Here is a 14215-nt window from a genome sequence, read left to right on the forward strand (position 1 = left end):
AGAACGGGGACTTCATATTACTTATGGTTTATACAATGCCTAGCATAATAGGGTCTTCTTCCCAGTTGGCCTTTAGGCACCATCACAATAAAATTAATATTTAAAGAAGAGATTATCTTCAACTTTTAAATAATCTCAATTTCTGCTCCACTGGGAACTGAGCAGGTATATTAGGGCTTGTAACAGGGTGTGATTTCTAACACTGCACTAACATATTTTGCATTATTTGGTCCACGTAGACCCTGCTGGTACATACAAAAGGTTCTCTTGTGCTATATTACAGCATACCAGCAGGGTTTACACAGACCAATTAATGCACAACACATTAGTACACAAGAAATCACACCCTAGTGAAGCGCATTACCCCACCGTATAGACAAGCTATTGTGTGCCTACAGGATTTTTCCTTAAATACTAGAAATTGTCACCACAACACAACACACCACAATAGAACTAGTTTCCAGCTAGCCACTTCTATGTTAAAGTGAGCCTTTATCCTCAAGGTATTCCGCTCTGATCTATTTACAATGTTCAATAACTGTTTCAGAATTAAATTTGACAAGCAAACATGATCAAACCTTAAAAGAAGTGAAGAGAAAAAATAGGTAACCAAGAGCTTTGATTTCTGAAAGGTGCCCAATATTAGGGGCTTAAATGGTCATAAACCTTATGAAACAAGTAGTACAGTTAGAGAGCACGGGAGAAGGACAAGGCAAAAAGTTCAGAATTGCAAGAAAGAACCATCTTTACACAAAACACTTCCTAACCTGACAAACACAAAGACTGAATAAGTTTTATCCCTTGCTTGATGCTAAAGAGAGTTAAGGGGACTCTGCATCCTCAGCCATTTATTCAGTCTATGAAGCATTAATTCCACCACGAGTCTTAAGTTTGTGTTTATGCCCATCCATGTACTTTACTGTATGTATTTGATTCCTTTAACCAATTTTAACTCTCACCTTTCTTTCTTTCTCTTTATGAATAAACCTTTAGATTTTAGATACTGAAGGATTGGCATCAGTGTGATTTTGGGTAAGATCTAAGTTCTATATTGACCTGAGTGTGTGGCTGGTTATTTGGGATCAGAAGAACCTATTAGTTGAAGATATTGGTTTTGAAGAACCACTCATCTCTAAGTCTAGTGTTTTTGGTGGTAATACAAGGACTGGAATGTTTAAGGAAACTGCTTCGATGACTTCTTGTCACTGCAAAATACTGTCTTTAGCTCTCTGAAATCTATGGGTCGATGGAAAATTAGCTTCTTCAATCCATCAGTGACTGACTTGTTTCCAACACGTTTTAAAGCAACTACTGAAGAAGTTTTAGTTTTCTGAAAATGAAGAATAATCTTCTCTTTAGCCATTTTCTTCACCAGCTTGGAACCTGGGCCTGAGCACTTCTGCCAGACTTTCAAATTGTAGAAATCTTCATGGTGTGAAACCAGTTCTTCCTAACATGTTCTCCAAACATATGTGAACTACCAGATTGTCATCCGTGTCTCCCCTCTCCTCCCTCCGCCCCCCGCACACCAAGTATTTTCAAGTGTGTGGTATGATGGCAACATCTCTGGAGTCAACTCACAATTTGCAAACATATACATGAAAAGCCTGGTTAAGACAAAGAGAAACACTTCTTCTCACTTTTTAGTGGCAGCATCTAAAGGTGTGACAAAGATTTATTTTAGTGTGAGGTTATTTACTAACTGCAATTTTTTCAGTGGTGTTGGACTTTTGGTTGAGTAATGTAACAGCTACCCTAGCCCCAGTGGCAACAGAATTTAGCTACACTTTTAATAGATCTTTTCTCGACTCAGAATACATTCAGGCCAAATGCAGGGGGCCCTATCAACACCACTCACCCAACTGAAATTTAACAAGCCCAGAGTAAGTTGATACTCAGATACATCTGACAGAGAAAAACATTCCTAAGGTAAAGGAAGTCACAAGGTCTTAAATATCATATAAAAGAGATGAGTTGACAAAATTACACATACACTTACTTAACGTGGTTCTGAGGTAAATCCTTTGGGCTTTTCTCCCTCCCTTCCCAATTCTAATGTAAATATACATTTGTGTTGAATGTAAAGAAGGTTATAAAAGAAAAGCTTGCAGAGAGAAGTACTTATAGACAAAACAAACCACAATCAGTTTCCCTATTAGGAACAGTATGCTTCTCAACCACACAGCACTAACTTAGCAAAAGCAAGCCAGTGGTTTCTTACCAATCTCCATGTACAGCAATTCTGAGACTGCCAAAGTTCACTGCAAATAATTTCGCCAAACATTTTTTCAGTATCACAATATGACATTTCTTGTAAGTTAACTAGAAATTAAATATTTGTTAATCTGAGGTGGCTTCATAATTTGAGCAGCTAAATGGTAAGAGCAAACATTTTCTTAATTTGCCAAGAAATGGCTGTTCTGTTATTTCTCCACAAACAGACCTATTTTACATCCATTCTGTGCACTGAGCAAGTCAGGGGCTTGTGGAAAACACAGCATATGATCATGTAATAAAGATTATATGAGAGTGCAGGTGCACATGAGGGCAGAATGAATGGTTTCAACTGTTCCATCTGGCATTATTTTACATCTGAGTGTTTGACTTTGCGGCCTAAATCGTGTTCTTTTAAAAAAAATTGTGCATGCAATTTCCTAGGTTTTTTATGGGAGAAAAAAGGTAAAACCAAAATTTTGCTACATAAAACTGTAACAAAATTCGAATCCATGCATCATAATTATTTAAATCCTGAAACCTCACCACCCTAGCCTAGGTTTCTGCTGCTTGAGCAAGATAGCAGGCAGCAGGAGAAGGTGGTTATCTCATTGAAGGTGATGCACTGCTGGTACTAGTTTTTGGGTATGGAGAAGACGACTAACCCCAGTTATCCCTCTGCTCCCTGGAGGTGGGGAGCTCCTGGCTATGACCTCTGGGAGGGAGGGCATGGGTTGCTGGGACCAGGTGCTGGTCCAGAGTGTTTGGGGCAGCTTGGCCTGGCTCCTTCCCATCAGCCCCTGTTCTGGCAGCTTCAGGCATTTCCAGCACAGTGTGTGCTGCTTCTGCGTTGGCAGCAATGTGGGCCCGACATAAAATGTTCACGTATTCAGTTATTTTGGCATGTTGCTATAATTTTCCTGAGCAATGCAAGTGACAAAAGGCGATTTTCAAAAGTTTCTCAGAGCAAAGCCTAAAAAGACAAAGAACAGCACTTTTCTATTTTGACGGCTCTCTTCTCAGAGGCCTACCACAAACAAACAAAGAAGTTAGAGCATCTGAAAAAACTGGGTTGCAAAAATCTTTTATAATGGAAGTGTTAGGCAGCGTAAATATATGGTGCATTCAGCTCCACCCATAAATTATTTTGAACTGGTTTTGTTGTACTTACTATGTATTTTTTTTTAAAGATACAGACAAAATGCCTAGAACACTTGTTAATCACAAACTTATTTTCAATGTTTTCATTTTTGCCTCCACCTATTCCAATAAATAATTCTTGGAATGATCCTTATACTGCAAAGAGAAATGATTGCAGTGTATGTATTGTATGGTTTTTATATCATGTTACCATTTTTTTCTGTTTTAGATGAAAGCACCAATATTAAGCATATTAATTCATTCCAACAACATCACACATAAAATATGAGATTTTACTGCTTGATCAAACCTGGCATGAGCAAGAAATTGTCTTTTGTCCCCAAAGCACATATTAAAATTCTCAACTAAAATCTGAAACTCCTCTAGAACCCTACAAATCTTATCATTCTCTTACATTCCAGGTATTTTCCATTTATACCAATTCTATGGTTTTACTTATGCCTATACAGGGACTGTGTAGTAACAAGCCAACTAAGAGGTTCTTTTCCTAACTAAGATCCCAAAGGCATAAGGTACTTTTTATGTAAAGAAATTCCATTTACTAAATAGGGACGCAGTCTTTAACAATATGGGAAAAAAAGGGCAAGCAGTACATTGAACATACACTATTAAGTTGGGATGCATAGGAACATTGAGAACTGAGCAATGATGCAAATTATATTAGAAATAAGGTTTCGACACATGAGAAACAACCTGGAAAAAAACAAGCTAGTATTATACAGTACTGTAGGGGAAAATAATGCTGCACAATAAATGGAAGAGAGAAACTTGCAAGGTAATGAGAGAAGATCTAAGGGATGTAGGGGATTGGATGAGAGCTTGCAGTGTAATAAATGGTGTGAGAGGGAAGCTAAAAGCAATTTCAGAGTACATATGAAAGAAACATCACTTCTTAGACTTAGGAAGTGGAAGTTTTCTATATGGCATAGGTGAATTCTTATCTACAGAGGCCCTCACTTAAGCCCTTTTAAAATGCACTATGGTACAGTACAGACATGCATCTGACGAAGTGGGTATTCACCCACGAAAGCTCATGCTCCAAAACGTCTGTTAGTCTATAAGGTGCCACAGGATTCTTTGCTGCTTTTATGGTACAGTAGTTATCTTTGCCACTCTAACAGCAGTTTCCCCTCAAACTTATACTTCTGAGGGAATGCTGCACCCCAAAATTTTTTGCACACCTTTTAAAAATTTGCAAAATTCTGCAAATTTTATTTTTCCATATATAAATGTGCAGGCTCCAACATAGCAGTGGGGAGCACTAGTTACTGGTTGCACAGAGGTCGGGGATCACCCTGCATTCTCTCCCTCACCCTCGAGACATGGACTTGGCAGTGAGGCCACACACAATCCTGACACAGCACAAGGACCTGCCTTGCCCCAGAAATCCCAGGGGATCCTGTTCCTCCATACCAGGTGCACCAGGTGCGGGCTGGCAGACTCAGCCTGGCAGAATCCAAGTGCAGGAGAGGCCTAAGTGTTGGGGAATCCAGGTGTGAAGAGAGAGGATTCTGTGTGGAGCAATCTGGGCGTGGGCAGCTCAGTGGGAGGTCTGGGTGCAGGGGGATCTAGATGCACAGAGGCTCATTGTGGGGTTCTGGGTATAGGGGAAATGAAATTCTCCAAGGAGGGGGGTCCAGGTGAAGTTGGTTAAGGTTTAGCGTGGGGAAGGGGAGAGCTTGGTGTGCAGACCTCAGTGGGGGGTCCCAGTGCTGGGGGAGTGGGCCTTGGTGAGGTGGTGGTCCAGTGCGGGGGCAGGGAGGGCTCATCAGGGCGGTCCAGGTGTAAGGGGGAGGGCGGATCATTGGGGTGGAGGTATAGTGCGGGGGTTTTAGTGGGGAATAGTCTGGGTGCAGGGGTGGGGATGGGGTGCTGCGGGGAGGATGGGACCTGGCAAGGGGTCTGGGTGCAGGGGGCTGCAGATTCAGGGGATGAGACTCTTCTGGGGGCAGGAGGTCTGGGGGCAGGAGGGGTTGGGTGGATGGGGGAGCAGGAAGCTGGTGGGGAGGAGGAGTGTGGAGCTTCCAGCAAGCGGGGGAGGTTTCTGGGAGTGGGTCTGACTCAGCCCTGGCCTCAGCTGCTCCTTGCAAGGGAAGAGGAAGTGCCACCCCCTCCCACCCCCAACCCAGCCGGGTAGGAGCCGCTGGTTGGAGCATCCCCAGTCCCGCCTTCCCCCTTCTCCTCTCCCTCGCAGTGATTCACCTCTCCACTTGCTGCTCTGGGTGCCTGAAACATCGTGCAGTGGTGCAGAATTCCTCCAGGAGTAATAGTTAGAATTGGAAATACTGAGGTGATGTGAAATACTGTGAATTTTTTTAAGGTGGCAGGCGATTACTGACACTGAATAGGAAGCTGGGACCTTCATTGCCAGAAAGCTGTTGACAATTAGGAGGGAAAGATAAATCCTCCCTGCCCCTCACCTGAACATTTAAAGGGCTGAAAGGATTCATCATTGACGAAAGATTAAACTAGATGTACAGCTTGGCCTAATGACAACAAAGACAAGGAGGGAGAAGTGTGACAGTGACAGAACTAAAGCCTACCAGCATTTGAAGAGTGACTACCAACAAGCTAACTCACTTATTTAGGGTGTTCCAAGGGAGTATAACTGAATACTGGGAACAGCCAGGTGAAAATAAAATTCAGACTGAATATCAGTTAAGAGTTAAGGAGGTAACGAGATTGTGGAATAGCTTCACAAGGGAAAGAGTGGAAACTCCAACTACACAGGATCACATGCTCAAGTGCATGCAGCGGGATTCACTCTACAGAGCAGGTGAGGCTTTAAAGCTTTAGTACCGTACTGCTTCCCTACAGGGAGAATGATGATGATACAATGAGGATTCCTCTCTCTCTCCCTCCTCCCCTCTCCCCCCCCCCTTTTGTGGGCTCAATCCTGACAAGGGATTAATGCAGTGTTTCACAAAAGTGGGAAGGCAAGGGCAGAGGACGCCAAAGCAGGAACATTTGGTCCTTTGGAGAACTTTCTACAGTTTTGACTCATTGGCTGTTGGCACTATGCCTCCCCTTTCCTCTCCCTATCAGTGTCATGACCTCAGCATCACTCTACTTACCCCCTTCTCCCCTTCCCTGCCCCCTCACATTCCTTTCCCCTCAATGACCCCTCCTTCTCCTTCAGCTTCTCCCCTCTTTAGTAAAGCTACTGGCAAAGAAAGAAAAAATCATGGAGCCCAAATGCCATTTGCTGCCATCACATTGTTTACTCCACGTGCGTCTTGTCCCTCTTCCCCTACGCTGTACCTGTCTTTGCTGTTTTGATCATAAGCTTTCAGAGCAAGGACTATCATTTTGTACAGCACATAGCACAATGGGGTCCTGGTCCATAACTAGGGTTCGTAGGTGTTACAAAAAGACAAATTAATAAATAATAATAATAGCCACAATGTCACCAATAGAATGGCAGCTGGCTGTAGTTTTAACTGTATTTCAAATATAAGTGTATTTTAACTGAAGAAAAAACAGATAAGATTCATAATAGAGATTAACATTTCTCACTGAAGTGAGAATGTCAGCTTGACATCTAGTTAATGAAGAAGAGTTCACAGTACTTTCTGGTCCTATACCTGCCAGTGAGTTCCTTATGAAGTTTTGCGGTTGAATAATTAGGTTTTAGATGTTTTTTAAAAAGTTTCTCTCTCCTGATCAGGGGAAATTGTTATGTAAAGGAAACAGTGAAAATGATCTTCAAAAGCATTATCAAATGCACAGACTGGAGGGAAAAATGAATTTACCTTCAGTCTTTCAGTTTCAGATATCTTAAGTGTTGAACAATACCCGGGGGGGGGGGGGTGGTGGTGGTTCTGGACTGATTTAAGTTTACTGTTTCAAGCAAAGATAGCCACTACTCTTTCTGCTAAAAGGATGCCCTTTTTGAACATCTCAGACCCCATACTTACCTGAATAGTTACAACCTGGTGCGTTCTCAACTCTAACTATGGTAGGTTTAGAAATCAATGATTACTTCCTGGAAGTTAAAAGCAAAATAAGCCTAATAATTTTGTAGATGGTGTCACATCTACTATTGAAGAGTGCAGGAGAGTAGAGCTTTGTAAGGGTTAAGTCAAGTCTCTTCTTAGAAATTCTTACAGTTCCCTTAAATATGTATCACTATAGAACCCCAGGATTAAATGTTTAATATATTAAACTGCTCCCCTACCTTTTTGGCACACTACTGTACTATCAAATTCTCTCTTTGGTATTAGAAACATGCTTACTTCACCCCTACGGATAGGCTCCCCTAGCCTGCAATAGCTGAATTCTCAGTACGGACTAATTCTCCTTCTTCCTCAGTTTATTTGGGGCATTCGGTACATAATACCACTATTGCTATTTTGTTACCACCTATTTTCAGATCTTTAAACTCATACTTTTTTTTTCTCATTGGCAAAGAAACCTCCTCAAGGAAGATCAGGACCACTGATCAATGGTGAATCACAGGTTTGCTTCCTAAATTCAATTAATCCGGGGGAAAGGTTTGAGGCATGATAATCTGAACTTCGATTCTTGAAGTACTTGTGTTTTACCAGCCCTCCTCTCCACTGCTGCAGACATAATGTTTTCGGTCTAGGAGCGGATTCGCTTTGCAGTAAGTCAATGTCGTTCATTAGTCAGATGGAAGGATCAACTCTGAACAACATGGCACTCTTCAAATACAATGTGTGAAAAGTATTGACTCAATGGCATTCCAAACCCCCGCTAGACAGGGGAGCTAAAGACCACTAAAGGTAAACCCGGGTTTACTTCAGGCAAATGAAGAGTGCCAACAATCAACTTTGTTTTAGTAACGTGTGAAGAGAACAATCCCTTTGAGCACCCCATGAACATCCCATATTTAGATGGAAGTCATTTAAGAGAGACACCCTTATGTGAATCTATCTTTTCTGGCACCTATCTGTTGCAACAGATGGCATAATTAGCACAGTTCACAGTGCAGTAGATTCTGTGAATCTACTTTAACCTACTTGGGTGCATGTTTGATGTCAAAGCCAGTGCAACACCAGAGGACTATGGAATTACTCTGGATTTACACCTTGAACAAAGTCTGGCTTAATACGCATGACCATTTAAAAAGTTATTTTATTTTATAATACCAGAGGCATTGCTGGCATAAACTCTGTCTCCCTCCTTCCCCTTATTAGTGTATTAGACTGTGTATTTTTGCAAAAAATGCATACTCCCATTTCTTAACCAAGCAAAATTTATTAAATAAATAAGAGCACTACCAGTAGAAATGTTTTTCCATAGTCAAATATGCAGCATAACTATTGTAAGAATCTTTTTTCTCTTAAAAATGTAGCAAGGAAGCTTAAAAAAGAGTGCTTACCATAAGTGAGAATGTAGAGTGGTTTTCCATTAGTGTCCATAGTGGTGAGGCAAGGAGCTTTTGGCGAAATGGTCCCCCATCGCTGCAATGCTGCTTCCAGAGAAGGTGGCCAATTTGTAACCACACCCAATTGTTCCCCACGCATAGCCAACATCTGAGCTCCTTCTGGTTTTGGTTGGTTTGGATCCGGCTGTTGAACTTATTATGAAAACAACAAAACAAAACCAACAATTACTATATAAATTCTATGCCTTGTTTATGCCCATGTAACCAAGAGAATAAGTTACCCTTGTAAAATAGCCTGAAAATAAAATGTTAGTACATGTGGAGAATACTGTGCACAGTTTCATAAGCCTCCAGTACTGTACCTATATGAATAAGATGTGGAGAAGTATAGTGATTTAACTCTTAACTTTCTTAAAGTTGAGATGAAGCAATTAATAAATGGATCTATGGACAGCATCATCGAAAATCCTTATGTAATTTCTTTTTCTCATATTTGTACTGTAAGCATAAGCAGCATGCATAAGTAAGTTTGCTCTTCAAAAAAAAAAATCCTAGAGCTATTCAAACGTCACATCAAGGTAACTTTTTCTTTTAAGAAGAGATGGAAAATTTTCATTTTTCCTTGATAAAAAAAATGTAGTAGCAAGGTGGAACTATTGGTAAATAGTACACTGATTTAAGTTATATTGGATCATACTGCTTTGTTATATGCTTTTATTAAAATAATTTGACTTGCCACAGTATGGCAAGACATCATGGTCAGCAAGCTTGTTTTTTAAAAAAACAATTATAAGAACATAAGAACGGCCGTACCGGGTCAGACCAAAGGTCCATCTAGCCCAGAATCTGTCTACCGACAGTGGCCAATGCCGGGTGCCCCAGAGGGAGTGAACCTAACAGGCAATGATCAAGTGATCTCTCTCCTGCCATCCATCTCCACCCTCTGACAAACAGAGGCTAGGGACACCATTCCTTACCCATCCTGGCTAATAGCCATTTATGGACTTAACCACCATGAATTTATCCAGTTCTCTTTTAAATGCTGTTATAGTCCCAGCCTTCACAACCTCCTCAGGTAAGGAGTTGCACAGGTTGACTGTGCGCTGCATGAGGAAGAACTTCCTTTTATTTGTTTTAAACCTGCTGCCTATTAATTTCATTTGGTGACCCCTAGTTCTTGTATTATGGGATAAGTAAATAACTTTTTCTTATCCACTTTCTCCACATCACTCACGATTTTATATACCTCTATCATATCCCCCCTTAGTCTCCTCTTTTCCAAGCTGAAGAGTCTTAGCCTCTTTAATCTTTCCTCATATGGGACCCTCTCCAAACCCCTAATAATTTTAGTTGCCCTTTTCTGAACCTTTTCTAGTGCCAGTGGCAGTCAACCAGCTTAGGATGTGCCTACTAGAAAGTAGCAGTCCAATTGCATGGTTATTATTCATTTTATTATTGTCTCTACTACATTTCCAGCTATCATTTTCAATGATTTTATTAACAGGTATGCAAGATGTGCATCCAACATTCACTCCTCCTTCTCCTTCTTCACAGACTGGGTCTTTCAGACTGACCCAGACGCATGAAAGGAAAAGACGTAGCACACAGTAAATACTCTTAGAACAGAGTTTTTTCCTCCACTCTCTTTCATACACAAAGTGATTTTATTCTAAGCAGAGGTTCACTATAATCAGTACTACAAGTTGGGCAAACAAGGTGGAACTAAGATTTTACTCAGTGCATTCAAGTTCACTATAAGCAGGTCCCACTGCATTACTGCTCTTAGTGGCAGCCAACCTGCTTAGGACCTGCCTACTAGAAAGTAGCAGTCCAAGACAAACAAGGAAACATTTTATCAAGTGTTAATTAGATTCCAAAACCTTTTGAAAAACAGTCATTTTACCTTCTAACAATTCCTCAAAGTCATCTACAAAGAACTCTCGTAATGGTGGTCGTTTGGGTCGTTTTAGGGTATTGACCAGCTGTTGAATCTTTGCTGACACTCTGCTGCTCACTGGTACTCCTGTAGAATAGGGATCAATGGAGATATAAGTAGACCGCTGAGCTGCGCGCCACCAGATGTCAGTTGGGGAGTAAGAAAAAGGCTAGAACTGCAATGCCATCACAACGACAGTTTCATGCCGTACTGTGACTCAGCAGAATGTATTCAACATTAAGACATTTAGATCATGGTTTAAAAATGAACAGTGAGGTTTGGTTTAAAAAACAAACACAGAAACCCAAAACAAATAACACAGCAGTTTCAGAAAGTGAATTAGAGTTAGAGGGGAAACAGCACGCGGGCTTTGGGGGAGAGGAGCACAGTGAAGAAACATTCCCTGGAAATAATCTTTTTCAAAATGCTTAAAACAGTCTTTGAGGTGACTTTGTTGATGGCTAGTGAGGAGACAGAAATCTAAGCACAGGCTTCTCTCTTAGCCACTGGGGTCACTGCATAACTAGAAAGCTTTCATCAAACTGCAACTGAGACTACAGATTCAGTCAGCAAGGGAAGCTGGTCACAGGTTTTTATCTTGTCATTCATTTTGGGCTGCCTCTTACACAGTAGCAGACTTCTGTCCTGGGCCCTATCCTTCCCCACCCTGTAGCTGTTCACATTGTCATGTTACACCTCTACTCCGATATAACGCTGTCCGTGGGAGACAAAAAATCTTACTGCGTTATAGGTGAAACCATGTTATATCGAACTTGCTTTGATCCGTCGGAGTGTGCAGCCCCTCCCACCCCCCTCCAGAGCGCTGCTTTACTGCATTATATCTGAATTCATGTTATAGCGGGTCGCATTATATCGGGGTAGCGTTGTACTTCATTGCAACTGACAGTGTAATCCTGAAATAGCCCTATAGTGAATTCCACTGGCCATTAGATAAGGATGTTTTAATAACAATCTCCAGAAGTTACCATGTGTGTTTATACAGCACCAAGCCAAACAGGATTCTGATTGGGGCCCTTGGGCACCTACTATATATTCCTATAAAGTACTTTCCTCCTTACTTATGCTTGATAGCGCACTTCACCTCTGTAATGTACATGATATCTGCTCCTGAGTTCAAGCCTCTAACAGCATTGCAGAAGTACCACCTTCCTGTCTTTTCTCCCAAGCTAGCAACATTTTTACCATATTAGAGCAGAGGTTGTTTCTATAGTTGAAGACAACTGTATGTAAGATACTCTTGGTCTTAAAAGTCCCATCTTGGTTGCAATTTTGTTTAATCTGTTTTAGAAAAGAGGAGCAATAAATATGGAAGGTTTTACAAACAACTGTTTTTCAAAAAAATATATTCAGAAAACAAAAACTTTGCCCAAAAGTCACCTTAAGATGTAGCTCTATTGGTACATCATATACTCTGTCATTTGAAAACAGAAGAGCTTCACACAGTACCTAGTTTAATTTAGTTACACATCATTAAGTGAGATATACAGAGATTCGCTGTTTTACTTTATTGAACTTTAGCAAATATCAGTTTTTTCTATTGGGAATCTGCTCCACTAATTAAGAAGCATTTATTCATGCCGAGTATTGGCTTCACATATGCCAGTTTATTTTAGGACTCAAAGATGCTGTAACTTTGCTTGTACGTGCTCCTCAGTGAAATGTGGCCAAAAGAAACAAGAAGCAGATGTGTACAGTAAACCACAAAAAAGGGGTAAGTTACAACGTTAAAGAAAACAATTGCTTTGTGACATACCATCACCAGTTTCCATAAGTTCAGCATTGCCATATTTTGGTGCCACCCTTGCTGTTGATCCTTGTGGTCTTTCTACTTGTATTGAGTGTTCTGAGGTGTAAGTAGTAACATCTGGAGGGGCAGAATGATTTTCTGTGAAAAATAAGTTAGAAGGTTTAACCAGGTTCCTCTATATTTGAAATGAGGGAAAGAAGGGAATGGGGGAGAAAGAGAGAGATTCCACTAATGTTCTTCTTACACAAGACCTGAAAAGCTGTTAAAATTAATCTATTCACAAGTTGTAAAGCACAATTATATCCAACATGGTTTTAATATTTGAAATTTTCACAGACAAAAAAGGAGTTAGGTATCTAAAGGCATCAGAGCCACATAATACAGATTACAATCATAAAGGTTTTTTTTTACTCCTCTCCTTTCCCCCCCACCTTTAATTTTAAATTAGTTTAATTTCCTGTGGCCAAATCTAGTTAGAAATAGACCCAGACACAGAAATTTCTGATAGATTAAGGTACCAAGATTTCAAAATAGAAAAAAGCTACAACATGTTATGTCCGAGCACTTGCAATTGCCAATGCAAATCAACTATAAATGCACTGCTTAAAATTCAAGTTTTAGTTCAAAGAGAACAATTTACTGTTGTATCAAGATTTTTGAAGTCACGATACTGTTGGAAAGTGGATCTAGAGGAAGGAAATAAAACATAATGTTCATGTTTCTTTACAGTTTGCATGGACACTTTTCTTGCTTACCACTTGACTATTTTTAAACAGAGCTATTTCAATTCTCCATATAACACAGACTTGCCTTCCAAAAAGGCAAATATGATTTGGTGATCTGTCTCATGATGTCACTAAACTATTCCATGCCACTAATCTTTCTCTTTCTCAGCTTGGTTACTCAGCATGTATCCACAGTTTAAAACATCTGAAAATATAATCTGACTTTGGATAACCTACAGATTTGTATCATATTCACATATTTTATATCATGAATTTTTCCAGGTTTTTAGCAGTGTTAAGTTTCCTGGGAACAAATACAATTCATGTTTAACAAGTTTTCGGTTTAATGACAATCACCCAGAACCTTCCAGATAAATAAGTCAGGGCCTTGTACTGCTGCCACTGAAGGCAAGAGGAATACATTCCATTCAATGAGGATAGGATCAGGCCCATTAAAGAGACAAGTAAATCACATGATCTCATCATACTCCAATATTATTGAAGATTTATGTTTATACTAAATTTGTCTCACTCCTTACAGCTTGCTTATTATATGAAAATGGTTTCCCTTTGGAGGTTAGTGCAATGGACAGATTTGCGTCGTCTCTATTTCTGCTGTTTGGCTCCTAAACACTCTTAGTAACTATCATTTTTGATAATCTATGCTAAAAGTGTGTCCATTATTTGTGTACTACATTATGGTTTTTTTTAACATGAATTAGGATAAAATAAGATATTCTCTGAAGGATCCTTAAATTCATCTTGTCTGATAATTATCCTATATTTAATTGGTCTATACATACTTTTTAAGCACACTATGGTGACATTTAATACTTCTTCAGAATTTTCTTAACAGTTTGTGAAAATAAAGATATTTGATAGATGCAAACTTTGCACAGATCTATAAATCTAGTATTCATGAAGTTCCCTTAAATATTTTCAGTAAGGAAGTAGCTTTAACAGGAGGCAATGTATTTCATTTATTCATTTCCTTCTATGACAAGTTACCCTTAGTTAAGCCAGAGTAGCCTCTTACCATACTTCCTATCTTTCCTATGCAT

General features: G+C 40.0%; 1 protein-coding gene across 5 annotated transcripts in view; it reads right to left on the reverse strand.

Annotated features, from left to right (window-relative positions):
* DIP2C (disco interacting protein 2 homolog C) overlaps nucleotides 1-14215 on the reverse strand; it is a 480496-nt gene that overhangs the window by 119241 nt on the left and 347040 nt on the right. For 4 of the 5 annotated variants that reach the window (XM_050942217.1, XM_050942216.1, XM_050942215.1 and 1 more), the window contains 3 exons: nucleotides 12436-12567; nucleotides 10629-10748; nucleotides 8720-8917 (listed from right to left, as the gene is read on the reverse strand). In XM_050942217.1, coding sequence (XP_050798174.1) covers nucleotides 8720-8917; nucleotides 10629-10748; nucleotides 12436-12567 — 450 coding nt within the window. The remainder of the gene's footprint in view (nucleotides 1-8719; nucleotides 8918-10628; nucleotides 10749-12435; nucleotides 12568-14215) is intronic. The other variant, XM_050942214.1, reaches the window with a different exon arrangement.

This window comes from Gopherus flavomarginatus, chromosome 2, assembly GCF_025201925.1.
Source record: "Gopherus flavomarginatus isolate rGopFla2 chromosome 2, rGopFla2.mat.asm, whole genome shotgun sequence".
NCBI classification, from domain to species: Eukaryota; Metazoa; Chordata; order Testudines; family Testudinidae; genus Gopherus; species Gopherus flavomarginatus.